Source organism: Melitaea cinxia, chromosome 17, assembly GCF_905220565.1.
Source record: "Melitaea cinxia chromosome 17, ilMelCinx1.1, whole genome shotgun sequence".
NCBI lineage: Eukaryota > Metazoa > Arthropoda > Insecta > Lepidoptera > Nymphalidae > Melitaea > Melitaea cinxia.
Window position 1 is genome coordinate 14186455 of NC_059410.1, and position 21774 is coordinate 14208228.

General features: G+C 34.0%; 1 protein-coding gene across 1 annotated transcript; it reads left to right on the plus strand.

Moving 5' to 3' along the window:
* Nucleotides 1-350: 350 nt before the first annotated feature.
* Nucleotides 351-19905, plus strand: LOC123661432 (RNA polymerase II-associated protein 3). Its single transcript, XM_045596393.1, has 9 exons — nt 351-485; nt 695-802; nt 4667-4786; nt 8202-8329; nt 8900-9110; nt 9731-9928; nt 16161-16484; nt 17169-17361; nt 19739-19905. The coding sequence occupies exons 1-9, from the start codon at nt 351-353 to the stop codon at nt 19825-19827; spliced, it is 1506 nt and encodes a 501-aa protein (XP_045452349.1). The 3' UTR covers nt 19828-19905.
* The last annotated feature ends 1869 nt before the right edge of the window (nt 19906-21774 follow it).

A 21774-nucleotide genomic window follows, 5' to 3' on the forward strand; every position in this document is an offset into this window, starting at 1 on the left:
TGATATAAAGTTCGCATGGCTACTTCAAATTAATGTTGCCTGTCGAGTGTCGGTATATACAGACAGAGCCATCTGTACTTTCTATGAAGAAATAAGCAGTCTTTAAAAATCCAATGTAGGGTATATCGAAATACTTTAAACAAGTTCTCAAATAACACTTTATACCGTTTATTTATTTTATTCTGAAACTTTAGACTAAAATATTTTAATTGATTATTTTTGTAATAAGACAGAAATGTCAGATTCCGAACCGGATCAGCGCCATGACAACGTGAAAACTGTTTGAGGTTGACAACCGTTTTCTATCGATTAAGCAGGTAAAAAATATCATTTTTTCCGTGTCAATAAAAATGGACAAAGCTTTCGAAATACAAAAACAAGCTCGGGATAATGTGAAAACATTACATACATATCTCACAGATCTACAGAACTGGGAGATTGAAATGAAACGTAAAGAGGCCGCACTTAACGGTGATTTTGTACAGGTTTAAAAAAAACATAATTTATCAATTCAGTGCTTAGTGTTGTACAAAGTAATAATGTGGTTAGTGTAGTGTAATATGTATCTATTAATTTGTACATTGCGTGCGCTATTCGAGGGTGGTCCTTGTTTTCTATTATGCATTATATACATTTTGGCAGTGTTATTCGAATATTTAAATCACAGTATTGATTTTGAGTCTTTTGGGGATAGGATCTTCCACCTATAAGGAGCAAGGCGCATAAAGACAAACCTGTGCAAGTTAAAAAGAAGCCCTTGAAGAGAATCGTAGACTACGACGCTTGGGATAAGTTTGATGCTGTGAGTTGTAATTTGTTTTATTTATCACGTTACAGCATAAGTATAACAATACATGCAAATTCATATATGAATACATAAATACATTATCAATGATAATTTTTCTTGTTTTGATGAGTATAAGTACAACAAAAATCATCAACAATGGTTGACTGCCATCATTTTCTTAAAATATGCATATCTATGTCCATTGTTAAATTCCTACCTAAATACTTATTAAACTCTTGTTTACACACTGAGAATCGAACCCGCTAACCGTCGGTGTTTTAGGCGACTACTCGCACCGCTACACCAGAGCTGTTGTTGTTTTTTTCCTTTACATAAACTAACATTTATATATATTTAACTCGTAAATATTGGGATACAAAAACTTGTTAACTAATATAATATATTTCTACACATTCTTTAATAATAATCATGTATATGCAAACCCAACCTCATAACTAGACAGTTCATCGGCATAATTTCATCCCGTAATGTCTCTGGCTTCTAAAGAACACTCTAGGGTCATTCAGCGTGATTCGTCACATCAGCCTATCACAGTCCACTACAGGACATAGGCCTCCACAAGTTCGAGCCAATAATGGCTTGAACTCATGTGTGTTGCCCATAGTCACCACCCTGGGCAGGCGGGTTGGTGACCGCAGGGCTGGCTTTGTCGCACCGAAAACTGCTGCGCGTTTTGGGCCTATGTATTTCTAAGCCAGCATTTGGATGCTTATCCCGCCATCGGTCGGCTTTTTTAAGTTGCAAGGTGGTAGTGGAACTGTGTTATCCCTTAGTCGCCTCTTACGACACCCACGGGAAGAGAGGGGGTGGCTATATTCTTAAATGCCGTAGCCACTCAGCATGATTAAAATAATTAATTCAGTGTGATTAAATTATGGAAATAGAACCAGACTTGAAACTGAACTTGAACTTAATACCACTCACGCTAGTCACACTAAATTACTTCCTATCCTTATTGTAATATCCTTATCGTAATAATTACACAGAGATTGTAAGATGCTACAGTAATTGAAGATGGCTATTATTCTGTCAATATAGCCTATGTCCAGCAGTGGACTGTGATAGGCTGATGTGTATATAAGTGTTTGCTGCTACAAAAAAAACTGACTTCTATTGACATTGAAAAATAATACAACGTAGGTAGCAAAAAAAAAAAAAAATATCAATGAAATATTCATTATTTATTATTTATTTTTATTTTATACTTTATTGTACACCACAAATATATTACAAACAAAGCATAAAGATAGTTACAGACAGTGAAGTACAATGGGCGGACTTATGGCTAATTAGCCATTTCTTCCAGACAACCCATAATTCATATATATTTAATCATTATTAGCGATAACTCCATAAAAAAAAAATTCCACAAAAGAAACAAAAAAAATTGGAGGGTAGATGAGAGTCAACACATGCTAGTGTATCTTTCCTGTTATTTGGTGGAAATTTTTGTGTTTATTGTTGAATTTTGTATACTGTGCCGGTTTGTTTTGTATATTAGTGCTGTTTTTATTTTCTGTAATAAGTGTTAGTCCCTAATATGGAGTGGGACGCTTCACCTCCTCCTGATGGGGGAGGTGGCGGCGTTGGCGGCAATAAAAGACGCTTGTCAATGGATCCTGATCCTGAAAGTGTTAAGAAAGCCTCTCCTCCGTCTGCCTCTGTGCAAGACATGTAGAAGTAGAAGGAGAAGAAGAAGATAACTCCAAAAGTACTTATCAGATATTTGTAAAATTTAAATGGACCTATACGACAAGCACTGGCATCTTCTTTAAAGACTATAGCTCCATCAGCTTTTCACCAATGATTTTGCCAATGACAAGTGCTAAAAGTGAATTAAAGTCTAGAGACAGGGTCCATTTTTGACAGCACAACCCACTAGGGTTAAGCCGCTTAAGCTGCGGTTAATTGAAAATATTTGAAATGATTATTTAATTTTATTTTTTGGTAAATTATAGTTTTATATCATTGATTCTAATAAACTTAGCTAAGACAACACAAAAAGAAGTTCTCACTAAAGTTAGGAGAAAAAAAACATTAACTGGCCGTGGAATGTTTTTGGGAAGCATATTATATAGTGATTAGGTTAATTTCAAACAAAAAACAAATGATCAAGAGATCCTTTCTCCAAGCCATATTCACATAAGGAACTGTCACGAATGCGCAATTTAGCCAAGAACACAGGTGTGCAGGAGAAACCCCATTGTATACGGATAATTTTTGACTTAGTTATTTTACCTTGGTCGGAATAGTTAAAAAACCATAGCTTGATAGGAATACACGGCTGGATATTGCCATAATATTTACCTGTAACTAGTTTTGAGGATTGCCATAGTCTATCCCAAGATTTATCCAAACATTGCTTAGCCAAACTTCTAAAGTCTCGGGAAGAGCACTTATTATATTTATCACAACCTGCATAGGTTGGCATCTTTTACCTGCTATACGGCTGTGACTCTGTATCCAGGCAAGCGCTACTTCAATATTCGACTGATGACATTTGAACAGTATCTCTTTTATCTTTAGAGTAATGGGAAGATTATTTTTAGCATGAAATGGACTTTTCAATAAATCCTGGAGGCAGCTTCGAGAGTCAGTGAATACTACGGATTTATTAAGACCATGTGATTCAATATACAAGACAGCTTCCAAAATAGCAATACATTCACCTGAGAAAGTGGAGAAGTGAGGATACAGTTTGTAATTCAAGATAATATTGTATTTAGGAATCCAGACCGCCGACCCAAAGATTAACTAGGGGTTAATTAGTTGATTAGTTAGTTGTGGGCTCGATTTTCCGCATTTAGACTCAAAGCTGGTTCTTTATGCGTGAAAAGAGTCTCTTACATTTTTTTTAAGTAGGTAAAAAAACGAAACAGTTCAATGCTGCGCTATGGTGATGTGACTAGGCTGTAAGATTAAGTACTCAACAATCCCAGCAGAATGAGAATCGTGTTTCAAGGGTCCAAAAACACACAGCACAAAATCACAGAATAAGACAAACATCAAACTACCATTTATTGTGGCCACCCCACTAATTATGTTATCAAAAGTCAATTGGAAGTCAGTGACGTAGCGAGCTTAACTCGCGCCTGGGGCACAATACCTTTTTAACGCCCCTCGATTCGAACCTTTGTGAATAGCGCCCGGGGCTTGACCAGGGTGTAGCGAGGGGAACAAGGGGGCACCCCTTGTTCCCCTCGCTACACCACGGTCGGAAGTTATTTTTTCCTATTCAAAAACTGTTGTACTTGGCCTTTGCCTTAAAAGTAGTCACTTTGTAAAATCTAAATATAATCCTAAGTTGCTAATCTGTTAAATTAACTTCAAATAAATTTCTCGATTCGACTGCTGTCGGGCAATATACTGCGGCTTAAATACAAATAACCATTTTTATCTCCGAAACAACAACAAAAAAAAAAACATGAAATATCAAACATTTTTTTAATATTATATCACAAATCCCTATTAGTGGGGACCGAACTTGAATCTCCGACTAAAAAAAAATGTACAAAACTTCCTAATGTGTGGGTAGCACAAAAATAAATAATATGAAATATTAATTAATCTTATATAACTGGGTCGGCAGACAAGCAGACGACTCATCTGATGGTAAGCGATTACTGTAGCTTGTCGTACGTCTGCAACACAGAAGCATCAGAAGCGCGTTGCCGATCCTATATACCCAATTCACCCCTGAAGCTCCGGTTACCTTACTCACCAACAGGGACACATCAATGCTTGAAAGCAGTACTATTTAGCTGTGTGTATACTTCTCCAGTTATCCTGCTCTATATTTTAAGCAGGATATTTCCTGCTGTGTGCCAATCTCAGTTAATCTTATTAATTGAATTACAGAACAAAGCATGTGAAGAAGTCGACATGGCAGATGTAGGGCCAGTGTCCCTTGATAGCAAGAAGAGTCAGGCGGCGAAGGCTGAGCGGTTGAAAGAAGAAGCCCAGTATGAGAAAGAGAGGGTATTTCTTGTTTTTTTTTTTTATTTTTTTTTTACAATACTTTTATGATCACTTGATGTTAAATTTGACATTATAGTCTATTTCACGTAGGATGGGTACGGTGACACATGTCAAATTAACTCTATAGTGAGGTGACCATGCATAATTAATTGATGTAATTCGATTATCGAGTACAAATGCGGTTAACCTTTAATCGATTATATAAAAAAATAAAATAATCATCGCTATAGTAAATAAATAGTATTTTAAGGGTGGTGTTAAACGCGAGAAATAAGCTATCGACAAACCCATTAACACAGCTCACGTGGCAAATTATTAGTCGTTCGCCTTTACCCTTAGGTACTTTAGTCGAAGAATGAGCAGTGTCGTCTGTCCATACTTTGCCAACAGTTTGATTGGCGTTCAACCATGTCTAGTCAAGGAATACTACGTTGTTCCAATTCGTAATGTTTTTCGCCTTTTCTAAGAATTTCACAAAGTTTTCACGCACTTTTCTGTTTGTTAACTTTTTTATTTATTTATGGAAATCCAATTTTATTTAAAATTCGCCATAACGATGTCACACTTCCATTAAATAATTTAGCACCTTTCAAAGACATTAATTATTGTAAAACTGTGGGCAACTCATTTCTCCGCTAATAATCATATTCAACCTCAACGACCAAACATTTATTTTCTTTGCCTCTTTTTGGGAGTCGATAACTTATTATCTTCCATATTGGTGTCACCATACTTTACTTATTTTTGACACTAAGCTGTGTGGCTACGGCAAATAAGGCTTCCCGTGGGTGTCGTAGGAGGCGACTAAGGGATAACACAGTCCCACTACCACCTTGAAACTTATAAAGCCGACCGATAGCGGGATAACCATTCGACTGCTGGCTTTGAAATACACAGGCCGAAGACGGGCAACAGCGTCTTCAGTGCGACAAAGCCGGCTCTGCGGTCACCAACCCGCCCAGCGTGGTGACTATAGGCAACACACATGAGTTCACGCCATTTTTTGGCACGAGCTTGTGGAGGCCTATGTCCAACAGTGGACTCCGATAGGCTGAAGTAATTTTTGACACTGTATTACGACTAATTTCAAGTGCCTGTGCAACTCGATCCACTATGTGGTTGACAGATAATAATGGACCGCTATTTTCTCACTCGCGTTCAAAGTATTCCCGAAACCGAACAACCAATTGACTGTTTGAAACGGTCTTCTTTTGTTCTTTTCGGCATTTTACAGAACAGAACACACACACAAAATGAATAACTAAAAAAAATAATAACAGAGCTTAACAACAATAAAACAGCAACAAATATAACTATAGCAACTGGCAAAACCAAAACACGGGAAGCATACAAGAGACAGAAAGTACTGATTGAGATATCTCGAGTCAGTGAGATGACGCGATTCACAAGATGGCCGTTACGATTATTTATTTTAGCCGATTACTACGTGTCAATCCCTATCATTAAACGTTTCGTTTCATGCCTGTAATTTTAAGTTATCATTTTTTCTGTACCTTTTTTATTTTGTTTAAAATGTAAAAACGCATATATAAATACAATTTCAATCTAATCAAGCATTATTATTTGCTTTGAAAACTAATTGGTGATTTTTAAAAATGTATATTTATCCGATTTGTTGAAAATAGTGAGCGTGTATTGGAACATATCAAATGTCACCGTACCCATCCTATGTGAAATAGATTATAATGCATTTTTATTAAAATTTGTGTAATAAAGTATAAATAGGTACTTTAAAATGACATTTGTATTAGTAATTAAATGCTATTGTTGCTGTATGTATAAAAAATATATTTATGTTTTTTTTTTCTTTAATGAAAAGCTTTGCCGCTACTGCGACTATGTCGATCTGTTATTATACATATATGTTAGTGCAGTTACATGACAACACCCTAAGACACTATTGATAAAACTTCATTGACCAATTATTCAATTTCTTTGCTGAAATAGAGATTTGTCAAAATACTATTTATTACATTCTCCAAAATTGGGTTAAACGGAAAAAAAATGCGTCTTCTGGTTTCGTTCTTAACACATTCCATTAAAATATGACGGCATCCTCGAAATTTTCTAGTTATAGGTTTTTTCTTTTGATTTAAAAATAAGGATATTGAATTGACTAGAGTATGGAATATCCATTCCATACTCTAGTCAATTCAATAGCTGCATTCCTCTATAACTTTAATTTCTATGAGGATATGACTAAAAGTTCTGTTACTTTTAATTATTTTATTAAAATACTGTACCATAATAATTCTTTATTTTTCTTCTCTTTCTTTTATTTAGCCGAACATTCAAAAATTTCTTCAGCATACAGATATCAGAAATACGTTCATTACAGTTAAAATATATTTATATATCAGATATAGGCAATGCGATTAAAATTCATTAATTACATTGGCATTTATTATGGGAATATAACAATAGTCAATGAGAAAAATAACAACTATAGAACAACTCAATAAATAATATTTACAACAGTTGGAAAAGAAAGAGTAATTGCATCGTCATCGTAAACAATTTCTGTAAATTGAGGATAATTGTGAATATACGACCGCCAGCAGACCAGGAGCCAGGACCAACTGCTTATCCGACTTTCTCTAACTGGAAGTTCTGACAATGTATTAATTTTAATTTTTAGAAATTATGATTTATTTATTTATTTATTTTGTAATGCTGCACGTGTGTTCATGTGTAAATGCTTACTTTAATTATTTATCTAACGTAAATAATATGTAATTGTAAAAATGTACTTACAATTTGATTTTATGAAAGTATTTTGTTATCATATATATTCATACGCTAAGGTTATAAGATGTTTGCCACACTTTTTAAGAAAAATTTCACCATTACCACATATATTATATATCATTTTATAGATAATTGCTTGTTAAAACTATTTAAAAAGGGAAGTTAGATATGCTTTAAGAAGAAGGAAGGCAATTTTTTCCTCCAATCAACGTGGGTGAAACCGCGGGGACCAGCTAGTTTTGTTTAATTAAGGTAGGGCACAGCAGGAAATGTCTTGCTCAAAATATTGAGCCGCTCGACTGAAGTTATACCTCGACCTTACAGAAGATCACAGCTAAATAGTACTGCTTTCAAGCATGTGTTCCTGTTGGTGAGTAAGGTAACCAGAGCTCCAGGGGGGAATTGGGTATATAGGGTCGGCAACGCGTTTGCGATGCTTCTGTGTTGCAGACGTCTATAAGCTACGGTGAAACCGTATGCTTGTTTGCCGGCTTAGTTATATATTTAAAAAAAACCGATTAAGTATTATAACAAGATGTTTATAAATGGAGAGTATCTTTAGTAGATAATTAAGTAGATTATTAGAAATCAAATAAAAATAGAAATATCAGAAAATGATTTAATTTTTTTTTTTTTATATTTTCAGGGTAATAATTTTGTAAAGCAAGAGAAATGGGACGAGGCGATCTCCTGCTACAATAGAGCCATTGAGCTGGTGAAGGATGACGCTATATATTACGCTAATAGAGGATTGTGCTACTTGAAGAAGGATAGGTATGTGTTATTTTTTTAACCGATCCCCGAGAAAGGAGGTTCTGAATTCGATTATTATTGATATTTTGTTTTTTTTTATGTATGCTACCACAGAACTCTTGACTGGATGTACTTATTTCGATGATTCTTATTTTAATCGAGAGGTGCTCTGGTACCATTGAATTTTAAATAAGATTTGATAAGTAGTTTATGAGCTATCCCTGATAATGGGTAGTTAATTGACTACTTTTTTCGCCTACCTACGCTGTGACTCTCATTTTATTGTTGAGGTAACAACCGCTCTGGTGTTTATTTCCGGTTTGGATGTCCTTTCTTGTCCATAAATATCTGATAGCGACCGTTACTCACAGTAGAGAACATATCCACTGCAGTGGGGCAGCGTAGCGCATTAAGCGCCGATCCTTCTCCTACATGGAGAAATAGGCCTATCCCTGACACTGGGATTATTACAGGCTGACTGCCATCTGGGTTATATCGGTATATTTCGGTATTTAGTTTTAATGTGAACCATATTAGAAAATCCAGCCTGTATGTCCTTTTATTAAACTTTAAAAAATAATTAATTTCCAGCCTTCATCAAGCAGAAACAGATTGTACCGAGGCACTTCGTCTAGACCCTACATATGTAAAGGCCTTACAACGTCGAGCCACAGCTAGAGAACGACTGGGGTCCCTTAGGGCCGCTTCCCATGACTTAACAGAGGTCCTCAAGATTGAACCCCACAACACTGCAGCAAGGCGACAGCTTGAGGCTATTAAAGCCAGAATGGGGACTAAGGGGGTAAGGAAATATTCTCTAACTGCGACTTATATTTTTTAACTATCAATTTCTTTTTTTTTTCAAAAACAGGATTCTTTGGGATCTGGGTACACTCAGAAACAACCTTGTCGTGTTGTCTTGTTTACGATCTTCAAAACAAACTTATTTATTAATTTATAATATATATTATATGTGTATATATTTATTATAATTTATAATATATATTATTTTATACTTATTAGTAACAACCGCTTTGGTGTAGTAGTGTGAGTAGTCGCCTAAAACACCGACGGTTTGCGGGTTCGATTCCCGCTCAGGATGGATATTTGTATTGTACAATTTTTTTTTTTTTTTTCTATCTTTTATGCGATCCGAGATTGATTGATCCAAAGTCATCATCATCATCATTTCAGCCTATTGCAGTCCACTATTGGACATAGGCCTAGGGCATATGACAGATGGTAGTGTTCCAAGATGGTAGTGGAACTGTGTTACCCCTTAGTCGTCTCTTACGACACCCACGGGAAGAGAGTAGGTGGCTATATTCTTTAATGCAGAAGCCACTTAGCTTGATCCAAATTCAGCGATACTGAAAATAAAATTTTAAAACATAATACATATTTTTGACTTTTTTTCAACAGACAAAGTCAAAATCATCACCGTCATCAACGCCCACAGTGGAATCTAAGCCTATCACCCCTCCCAAGTCAAAAATAGTGGAATTGCCATCAGAGCCGGTTAAGAAGGAACTGACTCCGCTTGAAAAATGGAGAAACGGTGTCGGCGAAAATATTACTGTGATAAGACCGGTCAAGAAACCACCGCATTTGAGATCTAAGGTAAGAAAGTGTCTTATTATTATAAAATTCTAATTTCTTGGCTTGTTGTCTTGCCAATCATTACAGAAAATAAAAAATATCTCATCAGAAATAAAGCTATGTTAATGATATAACCTTTGAATTAAGTATTTCCAGAATACACAAGGGAAATAATGCTATAAACACTTGTTTTGACCCTGGCACTTTGTCAGTTAACCTTATAATTAACACATAAGGGTCCATCCATAAATTACGTAACATTCCACGATTTTTTTGAAACCCCTCCAACGTATTTGTCACATCTTCACACCACCTAGTATGATGTATTTTTGACATCAGTTTCAAAATTATTATTACATCAATTTTAATTATGTCAATTAGACAACAAAACAATTTAAACTTTTCAGGGAGCCAAAGTAAAAGAAGGCGAAGAATTTAAACTTTCATTTTTTAAGTTAATTGTTAAGAGCCATTTCACAATTTTACGCTCTGCAAGTTTAGGTAAATTTGGTCGCATCGCGCGAGTCGTACGAGCCGCGCGATCTTTGTGCTAGTACGTATAGTGTGACAACCAAAAGACCATCGTGATCATTTTGTGATGTATAATAAAAATTATAACTATGGTATAAAATGTTTTTTACATAATTAATTTGTTAAAAATTTCAAGTATGTTATATAACAACAGTCAATAAATTTAAAATAAAATTAAAAAAATCAATTTTATGAAACAATTTTTTTAAATTGATTTAGTTTTTTCAGTTTACGAATGAATCTAATATTTACGATATGAATAAAAAAGCATTTAATGACATCGACACCGACAAACATATTAATTAACAAACAACAAGACAAACAGATTGAAATGCCTATTTGTATTGATAGTGTGAGAAAAGAAAATTAAATTATACATTTGTTTACAGAAATTATCATTATATTATTTTACAGTCATTTTCGTAATATGTTTATTTTATTTATATTTTATTATGAAAGTATCAAATGCGTTTTATCCGCTATAACAACAGGCGCTTGGCGCGTGTGAGTGAAAGAGACGGCTGCGCAGAATTTGGCGTGGACCTTACCTCTAAGAGCGCTAGCGCTCGACTGATTTACCGGGCTTGATGCGTGGCAATATATACTATCTTTTTATTATTTAATATAAAATGTATTAAAAATAATTACATGTTTTAATTATTTTTTTTTGTATTCCTTAATGATGTAAGTTTACTTTGATGAAGATAGTTCGTTAAAATTTCTTAGTTTTCTAAGAGAAATATCGCTTTTAAAATTGTACTTATTTGGAAAATATTCGTAACTTTAATTTTTTATTATCGTTTAATAGAGATACAAATGGAATAAAAATCTATGATAGTGGACAACAAAATTATATTCCACATATTATGATATTTTTTAAAATGGTTTCAACGTAGAGGTTATTGAAAAGTAGGACTTCAAAGTATACATTGCGACCGTTTACCCAGGGAGGAGGCTGATGAAAAGGTTAATAATTTTATACACATAATATAAATCAAAATTCTGATCCGACTATGGACTACAACAAAGGTTGCTCTATTATATTTCAAGAATATAAATTACATTATTGCATCCAACACTGAGATTAACGACGTCAAAATATTACAATTTCGCGGATTGTTACCGATTTTTGTGAAATGGCTCTTAATAGGTAGAAGTAATATAATGTTTTGATACTTACAATCTATACAAATAAATAAAATTGGAGTGTCTGTTTGTAATATTAAAATAACCCCTTTTTACGAACATCATAGGGATTTATAAACGGTACATATACCAAAATAACATTTTTTACAATTTTGACTGTCTGTTTTTTCCGGCTAATCTCTGAAACGGCTGGACCGATTTTGATTGGAATTTCACTGGCAGATAGCTGATATAGTAAGGAGTACCTTAGGCTACTTTTATTTTAGAAATTAATCTATCTATCTATATCGTCGCTGAATAGGCAAAACTACTAAAGCGCCATTTTGGTCAAAATGAGTTATATATATGGTTCGACTGCATTTTTTTTTCTCTGCCTATTAGTCCGGGTCTCGTGGCGATCAGAGCATTTTTTTGGCGCTTTAGCACTCAAAATGGGGTTAAAATCTCACAAGATGTGTTGCGACTTTTTACTAATGTGTGGCTTACTTCGACACATTTTCGTATAATTGTCGGTTTAGTATTATGCTCGCTGCAACAAGCCCTATTCAGATTTGTTAGTAATTTTCGAAAGTATACTTTTGATAACCGATGGTATTTATATAACTTTCGCTTGAATCTATTTTTTTACCACGGGTCCTTTAAGTCAAATGAGCTTAAGAAAAAACCACAAGATATGGTGATTTAGTAGTTTCTGCTGATTGAAATCACGTATACTCAAGCTTATAAGTAAATAATCTTTCAGCAAGAATCATCAACCATGGCGCTTTAGTATTTTTGCTTTACTCAGTAATTTAAGTAACAGGATATTAGCATTTTTGAGCGGCTGATGTAACAGAAGCAGAAGAGTTAACTGTCAATGGAAAAAACAAAAGTGTGTTAAAAAAGATATATGTATAAAACTCGGCTGCCTATTTCTAAAAAGAAGTACGATGATTTATGGAAATTGTGCACATCAAAAGTAATCGCAGAAGAACACCACGATGAATACAAAAACATGCCTTGTATAGCGAACGTTCAAGACACGCTACCAGACACTGACGAAGAGGATGAGATTAATGAGGATTAAGTAGATTATTATTTCTCAATCAATATTTTATTAGAATTAGAAGTTAATAATGTTCAGTTTTGATCTCTTATTTAAATTACAATAAGTATACTGATTATTGTTAAAATGGAGTCTTGTAATTGTAACTAACTTAAGTAACTCCGTCTAGGATGACTGTTTTGAACGACAGGCGTGATATTGTTATTTTAAACTAAGCTTAGTATAAAAGAACAATATAGCGCCTGAACTGAACAGTGATTCCAGAGGGAGTTATTTGTGTTAGTTGCAATAGCGAAACTCCTTATTATGTTTTTATTTAGTACGTTTTTATAAACAAATGTGGAAAATTACGGAGGAAGGTGATTTTTGTTTTATTTATAATCTGAGAAAATGTCAATTTTGTTTGAACAAATTTTTTAATTGAATAAAGATTTATGTTAAATTGGTGTTATTTATTTATTATACGGCTTGTGCATCAACAGCTCAGCAGTTTCCTTTTGAAACACCGTCTGTTGAATCCCATGCAATCCGGTTTTCGTCCAGGTCACAGTACGACTACTGCGCTTGTAAAAATAACTGATGATATACGATCAAATATGGAAAACCAACAGGTCACGGTATTAACGTTACTCGATTTTAGTAACGCCTTTAATACTGTGGACTTTGATATACTATGTGATATTTTACGTTCTCTTAACATATCTCCTGAGGTTGCTGATTGGTTTCTTAGTTACTTGCAGGGTCGCCGGCAGCGAGTTAAATTGAATGACTCATACTCCAATTGGTCAATGGTCAATACCGGTGTCCCGCAAGGTGGCGTGCTCTCCCCTCTTTTGTTTTCAATATTTATAAACTCTATCTGTAATGTAATATCTTCTTTCTACCACCTCTATGCAGATGATCTCCAGATATACTCTCACTCCACTGTTCATAACTTATCTCAGTGTGTATCGCGTATAAACAATGACCTTTTAGCCATTGGTAAATGGAGTAAAGCCTATGGCCTAAATATAAATCCAAATAAAACGAAAGCTATTATTATAGGAAGCTCCAGACTACTCAGTCGCATTGATAAATCTGAGGTATCTCCTGTTACATTTAATGGATTCACCATTCCATACAGCGAAAGCGTGAGAAATTTAGGTGTTATCTTTGACCAACATCTCTCTTGGGGTCCTCAAATATGTGAAATTAGTCGCAGACTGTTCGCTTCGGTTGGGTCTCTCCGCAGATTGCGTAATCTACTGCCCATTCCTACTAAAATTGCTCTTGCACATAGTCTCCTATTACCAATTCTTGAGTATGCTGATACTTGCTATCTTGACATTACAGAGGAGCAGCTTAATAAGCTTGAGCGCATTCAGAATGTATGTATAAGATTTATCTTTGGACTACGCAAATATGACCATATTTCAGAATTTCGCAAAAAACTCAAGTGGCTCCCAATTCGCCTTCGCAGGAATACTCATATCCTTACCCTACTTTACTCCATTTTATTTATTCCCTTTAAGGAATCATCAAGGAATTTGAAACGTTCTTTCCTATCTGAAAGAACGTTTCAAATTCCTTGGTGATTCTCACAAACGCTGTCTTCGTTCTGACAGTAATTTTCTTCTTGAAATTCCTTCTCAATCCTCTTCCTTTTATGACAAATCTTTTACAGTTCAAGCCTCTCGCTTATGGAATACCTTGCCCTTGAATATCAGACGTGTACAAACACCTGCAGTTTTTAAAAAGACTGTTTGGAAGCATTTTTTTCAAACTCAACAATAAACAAGTAATTCATAATTATAATGTATACATATATGTATTTATATGTATGTATGCATGTATGTGGGTATATATGTATATATGTATGTATGTATGTATGTATGTATGTATGTATGTATTTATGTATCTATTTATGTATGTATATGTTTAATTATTTGAATATTTATAATAAATTTGTTGTAACTTGTACACCTATGCTGACGCTAGACCATTTCCTTTGCCCTAAGGTTGCCTGGAAGAGATCGCTTTTTAGCGATAAGGCCGCCCTTTGTACCTAATGAATATATTGTCAATATTTTCTTTCTTTCTTTGATATGTATTATTTCTGTTTTTGGTGTACAATAAAGTGTATTATTATTATACGGGTTAATATGTCATAATAAACATTTTTGTTGCTCACGTTAGTAATAATATTTAGGCTGGAACAAGATAAAAAGTGATGAAAGTATAATCATCCCATTATTTAATTGGCAACTATGTCTTGAAAGTAAAAAGCTTTCGAGATTTCTCTAGTATCCGATGCTGAATGTCTTTTTGCTATATGTCTTTCTGTAGTAGATTTATCTCTTAGTAATTTTCGTTTACGACTATTATATTTTTTAAATAATGTTAGTATTTTTTTCCAAAGAGAATGTTAACACACTCGAGTCTTTAGTAGTTGGCGACTCCCTAACCGTGAACTTAACGTGGAGGTTAGTAAATTTCCCTTGCTGGTTTTTTTTCAGGACTCAGAGGATTTATCCTAAAGTGACAGCTAACTCCGTAAATAGTTAAAATACGAACAGTGTAATAGATTAATTGCGTAGATAAAATTAAATCATGATTGTTTCCTTAACAGTTCTTACTTTCACCCAAAAGAAAAAAAGTTGTGACAGGTTAAAGCAAAAAAAAAACTTAAAATTGTTTTTTCTCAAAACAGCCCTTGTGCACGTTAGCAGTTTTGCCTATTCAGCGACGATATATATATGAATATATATAAGTGATTTCTACCTATAATATATTGACTCATCACAATATCTCTGGAACCATAAGGCTTAGAGACTTGAAATTTGGTAGTAATATTCCTTTCGCCGAGTAAAGGTCAGCTAAGAACGGATTTTAAGAAAATCCACCCACAAGAGAGGGTTGTGAGGGCGCTAACAATGGAAAATTCCCATTTTATAGCTCCTATCGACTCCAAATTTGGTAGAAATCTCCTATATGTGATGAAAAAATAATCAATGAGCGGATTTTATGATAACTCATTCAATAAGGATTGCGTGTGTGGGCATTAACAATGAAAATTTTAAATGTTATGTGACTCCAAATCTACTGAACCAATTTTTATCAAATTTTGTCTGCATCTGTAATTTGGTCTGACTTAGAAGACATTGTAGTTTTTAGCTCAATTGGACCCGGTAGGTGGCGCTGCTATCGGTATGTAACTCCGAAACTACTGACCCAATTTATATCAAGTTTTGTAAACATCTGTAATTTGGTCTATCTTGGAAGATATACCAAATTACAGAAGGTAGTTTTTATGTCAATTGGACCCGGTAGGTGGCGCCGCTATCGGTATGTAAGCTATCAAATTTGGTAGCTGTTTTCCTAGCAGGATAACGTCTGGTCAGCTAGTTAGATATATTTTGAAATGTGATGTCCCAAAATTTTGGATCCATTCCCACCCCTTGTCACACAATGTCACACTTCGTTGACAAATCCCAACTTAACATGTGAAGTCATTTATGGATGGCGCCTAATATATTTAATATTTATTTTCAGAGAGCGCTAAAACATATAACTATCCACGAAATACAATTAGGAGCTAATAAGAGAGATGAAAAACCATCGAGCCATGTTAAAACACTCAATGTAAATGACAACGCCCATGGGGATACAAACAACAATAAGGCCAATGACAACAATGTTGATGCGACCACGAAAGACGGTAACAGGGTAAAAGTTAGTAATGCTGGGGATAATAGGAATATTGCTAATGCAATTAATACAGTGCAAAATATGGTTCCACCGGTTAATAGTGTTCAGTTTATGTCGCAATGGAAATATTTGAAAGGCAACGACGAAGCTAGAAGCAATTATTTGAGGGTAAGTGTTTATATTATTACTAGCTGTGCCTTCCGGCTTCACCTGTGTACTTTTGAGAAAACATACCAAAATATAATATAGCCCCTAGTCTTCTGGTTAATGGTCTTTCCAACACAAAAAGATTTTTCCTTTTGGGCAAGACTTCTTTTATAATTGAGACCAACTATTGTATAACAAAGTCTTGAAAATAATTTATCATTTGCAAATAAACAAGCTTTAAAGTTTATATTAAGTTTTTTATGTACTGTGTGGCTACGGTACTAAATAATATAGCCACCCCCTCTCTTCCCGTGGGTGTCGTAAGAGGCGACTGAGGGATAACACAGTTCCGCTACCACCTTGAAACTTAAAAAGCCGACCGGTGGTGGGATGAACTGCTGGCTTTGAAATACACAGGCCGAAGACGGGCAGCAGCGTCTTCGGTGCGACAAAGCCAGCCCTGCGGTCACCAACCCGCCTGCCCAGCGTGGTGACTATGGGCAAAACACATGAGTTCACGTTATTTTTGGCGTAAACTTGTGGAGGCCTATGTCCAGCAGTGGACTGTATAGGCTGTAATGATGATGATGATGATGAGCTTGTTAACAAAGTATATTATATAGCGTATTATTATTATATAAATTATATTATGTGTAATTTAATAAGAATTAATTACGGTAATTAATTTTCTAATTTTTTTTACAGTTAATAGAACCAACAAAACTGCCGTCAATCTTCGAGAATGCTCTAGAAAGCGACGTTCTCTCCGATCTCCTTTATATTATATGTATTAACAAGGATAAGTTTAGAAACAAAATATCTGCTTACTTGAAAAATCTCTGCAAGGTCAAACGCTTTTCTGCACTTGCCATGTTTCTCACTGTCAGCGATAAGGAATGTGAGTAATTGTATTATTTTTATAACAAACTAGCGACACGATTATTTCCGTTCGCCTCGCCCGATCACACTTTTCGTAACGCTCTCGTCACGCATTCACCAACTTAACCCCCAAGTCAAGCGTGCGTAAAGAAGTTTCACTTCAAAAAGAATTATTTGATTTAGTGGTTGTCATTTTTTGCGGGGGGAAATTACACACATGCACACTTTATCTAATTCCCACACAAAAATAATCGTCTGTCACTACGAAACTCACACGTACAAAATTAAAATCACACTTACATTTTTCACACACACATAGATACATTCTGTGTCATTACAGTATAATGACACGCCGCAACTACACTGACAAGTTGCTTACAGCCGTGGTTGTAACAACTGTCGATATGCATTATCGATAAATTCAAGTACTCGGTTAGGGAAATAAGGTTTTTAAAGTGATACAAAGGTAAGATGTTATTATAAAAATAGACTTAATTTATTATATACTACAAATCAAACATCTTCGTGTAAAATAAACGATTATAAAGAGTAAAGATTTGATTGTTTGTTTGTTAGCATTGAATAGGCTCCGAAACTACTGGACCGATTCAAAAAACTATTTCACCGTTGAGAAGCTACACTATCCTTGAGCGACATAGGTTATACTATATTTTCAAAAATATTAGGGATCCTTACTGAAACTCCAATAATGTAGGTAATAAAGGGATAAAAGAATAACCTAAAAAATTCTTTACATTGCGTGCGCTACAAAAACTAATGATAATAGAAATATATAATGTAGTAAGACTTTGTAGAACACATCATTATCTACAATAATTGTATTTGCTCGCAAACGAAAAAAAACTGACTTCAATTACATCGACAAGTAATACAATATACGTAATATATACGCGTTATCAAAGGTTACTCAAAAAGTTGTTATCAGATCTCGATGAAATTTGAACGCGACCACATGATAAAATTAAAAATCATCAAAATCGGTCTACCCAGTCAAAAGTTCTGAAGTAACATACATAAAAAAATACAGTTGAATTGAGAACCACCTCCCTTTTTGGAAGTCGGTTAAAAAGTGTCGCGACAGCATATGTCTAACTATTGTAATTATGTCACAATACGTTTGGTGCATCGTTGTTGTGCCAAACAATGCCAGTCTACAATAAACGATTTAAACTTAACCCACATTTTGAGGAGTTGACGATGTACACGGTGACGTCAACGAATCAGGAATAGGGAGCGTAGCACTAATGGTATCATAAGATGATAGCCTGTCATCTGCTAGATTGAATGATTTGTTGATGACTCTGAAATGATGGATGTAACATTGTTAATTTCCAAAGTTGATAAAGCTAAGCTTCATTTCACTCCTATGACTAAGGTGAACCATACAGGATTACGGGACAAAAACAGTGTGGCGTTAGTGTTGGTTTGGTGCCCTCGACTAATCCTTCTATTGTTCGCCAACACTTGAAAGTTAGTGGTATCGATATGATCTAAACAAATTACACTATTTTTTGTGGTCGTCCAGGTTAATCTGTAATTACCATTTTCTTTCCATGTATCCTTTAAATTTGGATTTTTAGAAAACCTGCCAAATTTTTATATAAAACACTATGGTCGAAGTTCACATTAAGTAATTCTAGTAAAATGTTTTTATACTCATAATACGTGTATTATATTTAATTTAATCCAATTTTATTATATAACTATATTAAAAAAAAAAAAAACTAGCAATATAATATTTTAAATAAATCGAAATCTCAAAAATGTCTGTCTCCTCTTTTGCCTTTGCCGTTTTTATCGATAACTATCTACAAACAAACCGGTAACAACATTATCGCTCGGCGACAGTGACTTCTCGGAAATAGATTCCGATCAGTCGCTCGACCGATCCGCATATTGTATGAGGGCGAGCGGCCTGTGTTGGTAAACAAATCGAGTCAACACGACCGATAATATTTGTAATTTTTAAGTTTAAAAAAGGTTTAAAAGAAGTATACAAGTAATAATGTGATTAAAAAATACTTACGTATGAAAGGTAACGCCATGTTTTAGTAAATTTGACGTGGCAGATCTCTTTTTGCAGCAAAAAACAGAGCAAATTGGCATTTTTTGAAGGACGTTGATTCAATCGCGCAACTAGATTTAGTCTAGCGATCAGTGCGGCTGCAACTAGTTTTATTGTACGCATATGGCCATTTGGCATTATACCTTGACAGAGGGGAACGCCTGTAAATGGCTACTCCCCTCCGTGTTGCTCTTTGGCTATATAACATTATATTGAAGTGGCGTCATCTAAAGGAGATAAAGTGCCGTATTAAATATTTTTTGTCATATTCGGATTTTAGTTTTTATTTTATTTTATTTTTTTGTTTCAGTACTAATGGACATGCTGTCTCACTGCAAGAAAGCGGAAAACTTGACGGACAGTGAAATCTCGGATTTGACAAACAAATATGAACTTTAAATGTATTAATAAGTGTGTTCATGTTGTGTTTTTATTTTCAGTAGTAAATGTGAAAATGTCATAAATCTTTAGGAACTATTTTATAGTGTTGATGTTATTTAAAACAAATTTGAACCCAAGTGTTAATATAATAAAAGAATCATTTATATTGCCAACAGTTCACAAAAAAAGGAAAAATTTAGTTTCTATAATTTCCCAAAGCAAAGACTAAAATATTTCTAAATTTTGCAGAAGAGAAAAGCTTAAGACACTCTCCTTAACCTCTGTCTTTTTAATTGTCTTTAAGACATTTTAGGCATATGTTCAATGTAATTCATTTATTCGGTAACAGATGGCATTGTAGGTTAAGGATTCTATAGTTCTAATTTAATAAGCGTAAGGTGTACGAATTTAAGGCCTTCGAAATTTCTTTATGATTTATTGCTCGATTGGCGTCAAAAAAAAAAAATACCAATATTTCTAACTTAATAAAGTAGAAAAGAATCTCCTACTTGTCTTGGTCTTATCCATCTAATTGCTAATTCCCGCTTGCTATATTCAGGAAACGATACGTTTTGCTAACGGACCGTTAAATTTCGAACAATACAATATGTTCTTGACTAATTGCTTTCTGAATTTAGGAACCGGATCTAAAATGTTTGCTATTGTAGTAGCAGTAAAAGCCATAAAGGGCGGGTTGTCCGTACACGTCTTTTAAAGTTGTAACTGAATAAATTTGGTACCAATAAATAATAATATCATATAAACCTGAAATTCTTATAGGATTTGTGTTAAATAATAATATGACATCGTGGAGTACATCTATTATTAAATAACACACACACTCTTGACTGTTTTGTTAAATTTTACAATTTATTTAAAATTTTGTGCAATGTATTAGTTTCGCATTTTTTATATTTTAATTTTAGATAGAATAAAAAAAAATATATAAAAAAATTATTTTAGTCATAGATAGAAAGCTATGAATTGATATAATATAATTATATAGACTAACTACTTTTCTAAATTTTGCGTATGTATTAATTGACTGATTTTGTTATTTATGTATATTTTAGTCATATAGGTACGTTTATTATGTGCTAAATGTAAACGAAAAGAAGATTGTGTAGAAAATAAGTTCATGCTTGGGAAATGTTTCTAAATTTTCTTTGGTTATTTCTCATAATTCCTTTTATGAATTTTGTGGATTCTGTGTAGTAATAAAGTTATCTCGGTGATTGATTATTGGTTATCACAGATATTTATTTTATGACTCGTCCATTGGCGCAGTTTATAGTTGCCCTGCTTTCCGCTCCTCGGATCATGGGTTCGATACCCGCCTGAGTACTAATATTTGTATTTATTTATATATAAATAAATATCTATAACATTCATATACGGTTGTCTGTTAATAAGCTAAGCGACTTAATCCTTATGCTGTGCTGCTGGCTGATTAAGCTAAATACTATTTTGTTAAATATATCGACTGTCCCTACGTATAATATCGAAATTGAAAAAAGGCACTACATTTTTTACGCTGAATTATTTGTTAAGTATCGATATTGAGTATAAGTTCATGAGAAATGTGATTTTATGTGTATTTTATAGCATTTTCTCTTTTTTCTTTGAAAATATACATAAAAAGTAGTTTTTTCATGCAATAAAAAAAAAATAGAAAATTTTCAGTTTCGATTCTGTACGTAGGGACAGTCGATATATACATAAAAATAATATATATATATATATAAATACTTTGCGACTAGCCTAGCCACTTGCCGCAGTGTGCAGTAACCCTACTTTCTGCTCCAGGGGTTGTGGGTTCCTTCTCGAATCTGGGGTATGTAATATTTATTTACTTAGGAACAAACGACCGTTTGTGAATGTTGTAATATATTTATTTTAAAAGTAATAAAATCAAATATTGCATGTTTATTAGTAACAGGCTATAAAACATTACCCTATGACTAA